This window comes from Stegodyphus dumicola, chromosome 8 (assembly GCF_044657685.1).
Source record: "Stegodyphus dumicola isolate Sdum_Otavi_A_Nest chromosome 8, ASM4465768v1".
Taxonomy (NCBI): domain Eukaryota; kingdom Metazoa; phylum Arthropoda; class Arachnida; order Araneae; family Eresidae; genus Stegodyphus; species Stegodyphus dumicola.
The window spans coordinates 21,823,710-21,835,318 of NC_140775.1; the positions used below are offsets into that span (position 1 = coordinate 21,823,710).

At 29.3% G+C, this 11,609-nt stretch overlaps 1 protein-coding gene across 1 annotated transcript; it reads right to left on the reverse strand.

Annotated features, from left to right (window-relative positions):
- Positions 1-1,325: 1,325 nt before the first annotated feature.
- LOC118196485 (uncharacterized) lies at positions 1,326-11,362 on the reverse strand. The gene is made up of 3 exons (XM_035367949.2): positions 11,207-11,362; positions 5,884-5,950; positions 1,326-3,375 (listed from the first exon to the last, which is right to left on the reverse strand). Exons 1-3 carry the CDS (start codon positions 11,324-11,326, stop codon positions 3,287-3,289), a joined length of 276 nt encoding a protein of 91 aa, XP_035223840.1. The 5' UTR covers positions 11,327-11,362; the 3' UTR covers positions 1,326-3,286.
- Positions 11,363-11,609: the final 247 nt, after the last annotated feature.

The following is an 11,609-nucleotide window of genomic DNA, read 5'->3' on the forward strand; positions in this document are numbered from 1 at the left end:
TTCTAAAAGAGAGGTTATTTAATAGATTTTTCTGATAATTAACATAAACATGCAAGTGTTAGCAATTATTAGCAAAACATATTGATAACCCCCCCCCATTCCATGCTTCTATTAGTAATTCTGTGTAGTAGTAATCCCTACAGTAACAACTCTTATAATTTTTTAACAGAGATGAGTCTAATAAAAGTTTCATTGTGCTTCTTGCGAATATTACTAGCAAAAAGAGTAAGTTTATAATCCATCATCTTGGTTTTGTATCAATTCAGTTTTGAAAAAAAGAACATTCTAGAAACTTGTTTAATCCAATATGACACAATTACTGTAATTTCTTGCATATTTCCTCCCTAGTTTTTTTAGCATATGATTTAGAAACTTCTGATTTAAGGTAACAATGTAAAATATATGCACAAATGAGAGAACATTTTGTTAAGTAAAGATTATTACTGAAATTCAAATTCTTTTGAAATACATTATATAATATTAGGACGTCTTTATGTGTGCTTTTTAATGTGCTATGTTTATCATTTTTGCCTTTTTTTGTTTTGTAGTTTTTTCTTTTACGCTTAAGATAAAGTTAATGAATTTTTTAAGTCATATTATGCATAAAAAATTAGCTAAATCAATATTTTATTTTTTAATTGTGTCAAATGTTGCATGTAAAAGTATGGGATTTCTTACAGTTACATTCCTAAACATAATATATATATTTACTACTACATATTTTATATATGTTTTCATAAAATTTTATATTTTATTCTGTGAAAACTTTTTAATTAAAGTTCAATTATTGGACTAGTAATAAGAAAATAAATCATTCTTTAAACCTACTGTATACAATTAGGAAAAACAAAGGGAAAGAAAGAAACCAAGAAGAAAGGATACAGAATTCAAACAGATATAGTAATTCAATAAGATCAAAATATATAACACTTCATAACAAAATGGCTGATATTCTCTTTAAAACACAGGGGAATTTCATAGTTTCAAGGAGTAAGGTCATCTATTTATTTATTTGTAAATTATAGTTCTTGTTTAATTTTCAAAACACATTAAAAATATTCTAAATAAATGCACATGCACTTTTTGATTTGGGAATAAAAGAAGGGAAATGATTGTATAGCTATGGTGTACGGAGGCAAGGTGCAAAATAGGTTGAGAACTAACTGCTCTAAAACCTTAAGAGGTCGAAGGTAATTTCTCCAATAACAGATTAAAAATACGAATGAAATTACAGCACTGAGGCTGTAAATAGAAAATGATATTTAAAGATATCCTTCTGAAACTAGATATGGTGCATCAAAATTTTTATGAATACAGAATAAAAATGTTATTTCAAAAAATTTTATTACTATTTTTTCCAGTTTTCAAGTAAAGAAATTATGAGATTTTTTTCACAAAAATCTTTGAATACATGCAGTACATCAGAAAGTATATAAACAGGATCATTACTATTACATAGATACCATATATTTATTTCTATTAAAAGCAGCGTGTTTTGGGGCAGAAAATGTTAACTGAAAGATTTTAACTTGCTGGAATAAAAACATAAATTCTACAAAATAACATAATACATAATACTAAGCCATCTAAGCATATTACGACTGAAGTGCACTCTAAGTACATTAAATAAGCCAATAGATACAGCATTACTTTTTTAAAATAGAATAACTCAGAAGCAAAGTGGATATAAAGATTAATCCCTTATTTCAGATTTAGATATTGAAACTTCTTCATCGTCTCAAGCTAAGCTTAGGGGAAGGAGGGAAGATTCAAACAATTTTATGATGTTATCACTTTAAGTACATAAAATTATAATTTTATTTTAAAGAAATTTGTTCTCTACACTGAGAAAAGGTTTACCATATGACTAAAGAAAATACAATTTAATTAAATTTGAAAATATTGAGTATTTAATACATATTACCTAGAGTAAGAATAAACAGAAAACAAACACCCAATGCGACTAATTGTAAAAATAGGCAAATTGAATGTATTCTTTTTTCACACCCAATAAGCAGAAATATCTTCGGTTTAAACATATACTGATAAAATTATATTCTACTTCAAAAAGTAAAGCATCAGATTTATTCAATTGCTATTAATTAGAATGTTTCTGTTAGAGAAGGAGGATAATGCCTAAACTGAAATTAGAAAATTATAGTATAAATAAGTAACAAGAGCTCATTCAGAAAAACATTTAGATTTCATAAAATTCTAACAGGCATTTTATAGAAAAATTTTAGAATATTTGTATATACAAATTTTTTTACTAAGAAAAATTTGATATCTAACAACAAAATTTCAGATCAACATTTTTTACTGACAACTATGTTTAGTGCTGGAAATCTTATTTAAAACTCATATAAAATGCTTTGGGAACTTCAAATATTTTGCCAACAAATTTGGTACAGATGCAAAATTTCATATTAAAACTTACAAGTCACATGAATGAATGCATGACAAATACTGCTAGAACTTGTATATGTTTATTCAACTTTATACATATAAAAAACATATTTGCTGTAATTCTCCAACATTGTTTTATTTTTCTCACTACTCTGCTGCAGCAGACATACCCACTTTCTGATGCTTTCCAAAGCAGATCAAAACATATATATGATATAATTAACATATCAATAAATCAGTACCCTGACTGAAGATGCTATAACACCTGAAATTCTAATTCACAGTGTGTTTGTTTATAAAATAAATGTAAACAAGAACTTACATTCTACATGTAAATATATAGGAGATTTTGTAAACATTTTACAACATAATAAAATGTGATGATGTCATTAAATGAAAAGTAATAGAAAACAAGAAATGAATATATTTCATATGAACATGAAACATCCATGCAATTCTACATTGAAATATGCAAAATTTTACAGCATACTATTTACACAAACATTAAAAATAAAATCAGTTTTTAACTAATATTCTACAGAAAGCCTATAGTATACTGATGAACTTTACAAGCACAAAGAAATATCTGGATATTTGGCACACTGTATTTACAATATGCTAACATATTTAATATATGTAAAAGAAAGAGAAATTGCCTAAAGATAAAATATTACAGTGGAGCAAAAATATTCAAAATTGTAAAAAGTATATTTTATAAGGAAGCCAAAATTTTACATGAGATATGACATATGCTCAGTTCTTTTCAAAAGTATTCCATTCTGCAGCCCATAAGTATTTGATCACTCTTAGAAACTGATGGTAACTTTTATTGATCACTGTCAGAACTGAATGACCAATGAAAATCTGAGTCCCTTCTTTGTCATTTATCCGTTTCTTCTACTCCTGCTTGAGTCATTAAGTCTCCTATATTTTTCTCTAAATCATCAATGCGATGACCCATATCATCAAGTGATAGAGTTAAAGATTAGATAAATGATGTAATACATAATGCATTCTATGACTGCAAAATACACATTACACATGTTATTGAATAAAAGTTTCAGTCATTTAAGTTAGCAACAGATGTAATGGTTTTAAACTATTAAATAGCTGTATTACTATTTATTGTCCCCTTCCCCAAAAACTGCTCATCTTAGATAATAAATATTACCATATTACCCAAGATACATGCTAATACATTTCCAAAAAACATTTCACATTTTTTATGACAGAAATCAAAAACTAATTATTTATTGAGAATGTTATCTTCAAAAGCAATAACTTATTTCTAACTGAAATCAAACTCATTCTTTAGAAGGAAAAAAAAAAAAAAAAAACGTTTTGAACTTTTAAATTTTGTAAATAGCACTTTTAAGCACTGAATTCAGATGTATTTATCTTGAATTTGAAATAACTAACTATGTAAACACTTAATGTACGAAAAATAAGGAATATAAATGAGAATTACCTATGAAGTATAGATATTGTCACAGTTACACATGGTCCTTCATTATTACGAGGGAAAGCAGGCTTTTATTATTCTTTAGTATTGCTATTTTCTCAAAACTGATTTGTGAACCACTGCAGCCAAGAACAATAGTATTTAAACGGAAGGAATTACAACAACTTATTTGTTTCAGTTGATGCCATCAAATGCTCTTATTAAAGAGTAGTCAATGGCTGAATCATAATCAAAAGATTAGACTATGTAATAATAAAAATGTAATAATAAAAGTCAAAAATATAATGTAATAATAAAAGCCAAAAAAGAATATTTCAGTTTCATAAAATCGTAGCAGATATCACACGAAAAAACTTAGCAATATATGTTTGTACAAAAATATTGGAACTCTTGGATTACCCACAAAGTTGGCAATTGTTGGTGACTAATTTTTTGTCAACATGTAAAAAACTGCAGCTACTTTAAAAAATAGTGGTGTGTTGAAAATTAAATACAACAGCAATGAACTAATGAAATTAAAATGCAATAAACATCTATAGTGAAACATTAATTACATAAAACAAACATCTATAATGAAATACTGAAAATTACATAAAGCAGCAACAAATTTAACTAAATAAAAACTGTAACGAACATGCGACATAAAAATACCTAACTTTCTTTTTACCTGGTCTTCTGGCTATGTGCACAGTAATTTGTTTTAACTTAAAAGAAAAAAAAAATTTAGAGAATGACATAAATTAGCTTCACAGAATGCCCGTTCCTACATTCTGTATTACTATGCAGAATACCATGTTATCAAATAAGTGTAATACATTTCTTTTCATTAGCAGGCAAACCCCTCACAGTGGCATCATGAGCCATTACAAAGGGGAGGAAAAACTCCACTACTAGTCACAATTAACCAAAACCACAAATATGATCCTCAAATTCCAAAGCTGCTTGCATTACCACCACCAAGATAGATGGCGGGCCAGATAAATATATTTTTATAAAATTCCCTGTTGTGTACTTTGGCAACACAGAACTTTGCCCAGTGATTCTTGTCACGGTTTGGCAAGCAATGTTATAGTACCAAATTATCTTTTATAAAAAAAGATTTATGTGGTCTAGTAATTACCAAATAACAATTCAGAGTGGACAACAGCAGCTGTAGCCAACTATATGCATAATAAAATCCCTTCCTAATAAACATTGGATTCTGTGGCTTATGGCATGTCAATGGATGGATGACACATTATAGTGAGATCTCGGTAAGACTGCTGAATAAAATCAATATTTTTCACTAGTTCAGAAATGAGATAAGAAAGCAGTACCATGCAAGCAAATAAGCAATCCATGCTACTTGATAATAGGCATCAGTTCATGGTATAAAAACTTGCTAGGTTTTTATATGTTCCTAAAGTGATGTGAACCTGAAAGAATCGTTTCAGCATTTAATGCATTATGAGATCAAGACTCACATTTGGTGAACTTTAAATAATCCTTACCAAGGAACAATTTTTAAAACTATATGATTTAACCACTAAAACTAAACCTTTCTAAGAGGAAGAAAATATTTGAGTCATAATACATTTGTTTCAAGTTAAAGTTCATGTGATTTATTTCAAAGTTTTTTTTAATTAAACTAAAAATGAACTCTTTATTATTACAACTGCCTCCCTTTCCTGAATTAAAACAGACATCAGAATCTTTTAGTTCAGCCTCACTTGTATTGTAATCCCAATTATTGGTACTTTGATGTCATATGTAAATTTTGTAATTCCACAGTAATGATTTCTTAATACTTTCAGTCATTTGATAAATACACAATTATATGTGAACTCTGATTAATTTGAACAAAAGGTAATGTCTCAATCAAGAAGAAACCCTTTCTGCAATATTTCCCATAATTTGGAAGTTCACCAGTTTTGTCAGTCCTTATATGTTTAAATTAATGAGAATCCAGATTTGAGCAAACAGCATTTATTTTGAGTTATGAGTAACCATTTAATAAACAGAAATCAAAAGGATATTTCTTGCTAGAATTTGATCAGACATAATTTGAAATTTGTCTTGCATCTGCTGCAGAAGACTCTGCACCTAAAAAATAAAGAATATAAATTACTATTAGAAAACTCATCTTCCCACTCATAATAAGTATTGAAAAAAAATCTCACAAATTTATAAAATTAAGCTATTTCATAGACGAAAGAAGAGGTAGAGAAGAATTTCTGGTGAGGAAGAACTTCTAAGAAAACTTATTGTTATGTGAATTCTTATAATATAGTGTTCGGATATTTGAAATCCTTTAAGACACTAAAAGAATTCCAAAACAAGTCATCAGATGATACATATATACTTTACAGTTCCTAGCCAATGTCAAAGTTTAGTTGGATATACCTGTTTACAAAGGAATCTGGATGCTGGGTAGCATGCATTAGTAATGGATAAACTATAATTTCAAATTAAATTGTGAAAATTAGACTGTGTAGAGATTTAGAGAGAGACTGTGTATATTTTTCACCATAAACTACAAAAGCGGATATGAGCTTGAAGTGTTTAAAATAACAGAATGTAGCAAAAATACTGACTGCATAATTAACATTGATGTAGATTTACATGTACAATTTACCAAAAGACTTTAAGCTTCCCATTAGCAAAGAATTTTCTCTACAATTTTAGAATAAAAATACTCTCTTTTTGCTGATAACATTCTGATCTCTTTTAATTCTAACATTAAATCTTACCTGAAGAGAATAATTTCCCCTCAAGAAATCAAGATTTTATATCAGATGATGTAAAAGGATGGTTGTAACAAAACACTAAAGCTTAAATATCTAAAATATAAAATCTTTTTTTTTTTTCCTAGTACTAATTTCAACTAAAAAATATGCGAAAACAGTGTACCCACATCCATGAGCTTCAAAACACTCCTAAACTTACTGCAACTACATCAAACTATGGTTAATAACAAATACTATATAAAATACAGTATTCAAGTAAAATAGACAATTACAGCAACAGTAAGATTTTATTAACATAGCAATAATAAAATACTGTGAACATAAAATATATTATACTACTAAAGAATAATATAAAATATATTGTACAAGAGATTTCGCATCTATGAACGTTAAGGGATTCAGACATTTTAATTTATTTTTCAAACACAGGTGAGAAATGCAGAAAATACTATAAAGCATAAAATGCTGTTTCAAAGATTGTTACGAATAAGAATGATCTTTCTAGCATAAATAGCCTACTAATAGTTTCCAAGTATTTGTCCCATCACTAGCATTATGTTTCAGATCCCTCACTGTGATAAGCAAGAACTTTAAACTAAGAGATTAGAAACAACACATTATTAATGTGAATCTCTAACCTTGTGATATGACTAGCCGTATGTTCTAGAGCCCTCACTGTGATAAGCAAGAACTTTAAAAAGCAAGAGATTGGCAATAACACATTACTAATGCTAGTACCGAAAATGGAAAAAAAAAAAAAAAAATTAAGAAGTATGGGTAAGAAAACAAACATCAAATATACTCTCTGACTGCTAGATTTTAACTACTAACAAACTTATGACCATCAAGATAGAGCATGGGTTCAGAGTTGAGGGGTTTTTCTATACTCTGAGAATACACATAAAGTTTTGCAATCAAGATTTCCATTCTATGCATTTAGCCACATCGATCTGAAATAAGTATGTAGATATGCTGGAAGACAGTACAGTACAAAGTCTGAGATCTGAGAAAGTCAAAGAAATTTCCAAATAGATCATCAATTTAAATCTAGTAAAATGACATGAGGAAATTTTAAAATTAAATATGAAAAAACTGTTGATGAAATATTGAAGCATTTATGATATTAATGGAATCTAAAATTTATAAGAAAAACCTCAATGTAACCATTTATTTTTGATTTGTTAAAATATTTCTTACAATCTAAGTTATTTAAGGAATTTAATCTTGTCTCTCTGCCTCTTTATAAAGAGAAATAATTTCTTCTTTAGGTACAAAGTATTGAATTGTCCTATAATTGCTGTGTCGAGAATTCCCACTGAAAACTTTTCATTCTCAATAACTTATTTATTCTGTTCTCCACAACTGGTGGGGATACTTTCTGGATTTAAAACCATATTACAGATTTAGCCATCTATCAACTGATTGCTGATAATGATATTGTCATAGCAATGAAGACTTAAGTTACTTCACCTCCATTTAGCATTTCTTCATATATTCCAATAGTTAGAAAGGGTAGAGTAGACTTTAAGTACCCCTTGTTGTTTCATTTATGGTAGCCTGAGTAGTTGAATGTTATGGAAACCTTATTGTGATGTAATCAGGTGCACGATTCTGGGAAATTTTGAATCATAGGATGTTTTGTAAGCGTTTTTGTGGTGTGTGTTGGTTTGATTCTTTAGACGGTAGAATGGCCGAATGCAGTAAGATTAATTTGAAGTTTCTGTACAATTTGGAGCGAAATGGAAAAAGAGCTTTAATTGACTGGTGTGTAAATGAAGGTTTACTTAATAGCCATTATAAGTGTCCTGTATGTAGGAAGGATATGTGTCTAGTCGAACGTAAAAACCGTTTAGATGGATTTGAATGGGTTTGTGGGAAGAAAGGTTCGGATGGTCACTACGTGAAGTATTCGATCAGAAAGAGTACCTGGTTTGAAAAAGGTCATTTGAATATGACTGATATTTTGATTTTTACGCGGCTCTGGGTGTACGAAGCGAACTCGAAAATCATGGTAAGTGAATATTTGCTTTTGGTAGTGCTTAAATGTGTAACATGTTTTCCCGTTTTTATGTTATTTTATTGTTTGGTTTAAAATGCATTTTTTGTTTGCCTATATTGTAGAATTTGGCGCTTCTTTGACGTTTTAAGTGAAAATATATCGAAGTGTACATGGACAAAGTAAAGGGAGTGCGCAATGCAAGTTTGTGCAATTCTTTTTTTTTTTTTTTTTTTTAAAGTGAAAATAGGTCGACGTGTACATGGACAAAGTCAAAGGAGTGCACAATGCCATTTTTGTGCAATTCGGCGGGAGGGGGGGGGTAAGTGAAAATAAGTCGATGTGTACGTGGATACCGAGTTTGTGCAATTGTTTGTCTTGTTATTTTGGCTTTGTGTAGCGGTGAATTTTGGCGCAAAAATTGCTGCTTCGCAAGCCAAAATAACGAGTCAAAGAATTGCACAAAATCAGTATCCATGTACCGCCAAAAATCACCAAGGGGTACCCTAAACTATACTTTTACCGTTAGAAAAATTGGCAGATACTTTTAATCAAAGCTACCTCTGCCAAGATAAGAACAACTGGCTACCTTATTTCTTTAAGAAAAGTTACACTGCAAAAACAATAATGTTTGAATAACAATATCGTGAAATTAAGTAACTGGTACTCAAAATTATGATAGCCTTTGGCTGATTGATGGAAGTACAGTTTTTGAGAATGACTTAAACAGAGACATCATCTTTTACTAAAACTTTAATTTTGGTATCATAACAGTAATAATAATAGACTAAAATAAATAAAAAGCTGGATGAAATCAGATAGTTAAGAAAGCACAATTCACAGTGGGAGCTGAACTTGGATTAATCAAGATCTAATTCTTTTGCCTTTTCTACTTTGCCAACAAAATGAAGGCCAGTATGCATAACATTCCCCTCCAAACCAATATCGATGTTTCATTTAACGAGCTACACTTATTGCATGTATGTTTAGCTTTTATAGAGTTTCATTTATTGTTTATAGGACTAATAGTAGTCAGCTGGCAGGTGAAATAACATGTAGGATTATTCAAAACTATCAAGGATAATGATACTTTTTGGCAAATGAAATATCTCAGAAAATCAGGAGAAAAGTTGAGCTACAGCAGTTGCTTCTCTGTTTCTACAATGTATAAGAAAATTTTTTGGAAAAAAAAAAGTTTCATGGCAGCTCAGGATAATAGATTATTCTGGTTGCCGAACATGCAAATTTCTGACCTTTGTACTGTATTATGCATTTTGAGATGTTATGCTATAAACAGCTGTCACTTCATTAGTATACTGAAACTCATGACATTTTCCTCAGTGTTTCTAAAATGTAAGTAAATGAAACTCTATATAAAACAGCACAACTGTATATAAATATACTGCATTTTCCCATTAAAGCAATATCATGCATTTTCAGAGCTATACTAGCACCTAGTTCAGCATTTAAAATTCTGTAATGTTCTTAATGATATGATTATCTCTATCAGGCCCAGTGACAGAGCATGTGCAGCTGATTTTTTAGAATTTAGGAAAGAGACAACAAGCATAATTTTGGAGTTGCAAGAGTTTGCAACGGATAGCAAAAAGTCTAGCACTAGTTCTGATTTCCATTTAATACACATTTATTTCCTGATAAACTATAATATCAGATTACAGTCTGCTGCTTTAAGATTACTTTCGATAAACTGCTTTTAAAAAAATGAATGGACAGTTTTTCTTTCTTTTTACTGCAAATGGGATACGTCACAACAAATCATTCGTATCATTTCATTGATCAAGACACTTTCATTGCCAAAATGCACCAACAATACATGGTATGGTCTTAGCAAACAAATGCCAAATAATTTAAGCCAATAAGAGTTACCCTTGTTAATTTTCACTCTTGATATAACATTATCATACATTAATATCCATTCTTTCTTTATTACTAAAAATTAAAACTGCTACTGAAAGATTGGATTTCGAGCTATTATAGCTAAATTCTTTTATATAAAATACAAATTTATATATTTTGAAATTCTGCATTTACATATAAAAAATCCAAAATAATTTATTTTGAAAGTTTGAAAAATGTTAAAACAATCCATTGCACTGTTTTTGCTCTCAAAGAAACATTCTCATGACATTTTAAGGATGGAATGATTACCTTTGAAACTGAAAATTAAAAGTGAAAATAACTAAATACGCTGATAATAAATAGTTTAACTCTAATTCAACAACCCCAAAACATTTAAATCTATAAATTAAAATAAATATAATTTCAAACATTGTAAGATAATAAAACAAAAAGTACAGATGACTTGACTGTAAAATTTTCTGTATTTTTCGACAAGAAAATTAAGTTGCAAAAATGTATGCCGATACGATTTATTTGATCTATCTGCTCTTTCTATTTTTTGTAAGATTTTATATAACGCGATTGTAACAGAAGAAAACGTCGATACTGACTTGCAAAATACTAATTATAAGTAGAACAAAGGATGATATTCAGTTACAAATAGGAATAAATCAAGTGATAGGGAGAGTGCGATATTTTGTTTGCAGGAAGGAAAAGCATAATTTAGTCACTTATTGCAAATATTTTAAATCTCACATATTGTGTAAGGTCATGGATGCTCTTGGGATCCGGAAGAGGTTCTCCACTAGCACTTCTATTTAATTCGGTTTTCATTTCTTGAGTTTTTTGAGCACCAGTTTGATTCGTATCCGCCATTGTTAAATACTGAACGAAAAAGTAGAAGTTCTTTTTAAATGTGAAACAGCTGCAGTTCTAGAAACTTTCAAAGGTTCAATCGAAACACTAATTTTTTACGATATATGGTAGGTCTTCTGTGGTGCAGAAAACTTAAAGATTAACAATTCCTAATTTTTGCAAAATTCTTGAAGCTTAGGACTTTTTCCTTTGCTTTCTTACACATTTGATTGCTTACTTGCTGGTGAAAGTGCAGTCGTTATATCCTTTGCTTTCTAAACATAATCCGCATATTTTAAAAGAA

Coding starts and splice junctions, on each gene's coding strand:
- LOC118196485 (XM_035367949.2), bottom strand. CDS start 11,326: ATGGCGGATACGAATCAAACTGGTGCTCAAAAAACTCAAGAAATGAAA. Junction 5,951..11,206: donor TCCATGACCTTACACAATAT/GTGAGATTTAAA, acceptor TTTATTTTTTAG/GTGCAGAGTCTTCTGCAGCA. Junction 3,376..5,883: donor TGATCAAATTCTAGCAAGAA/ATATCCTTTTGA, acceptor TAACTCTATCAC/TTGATGATATGGGTCATCGC.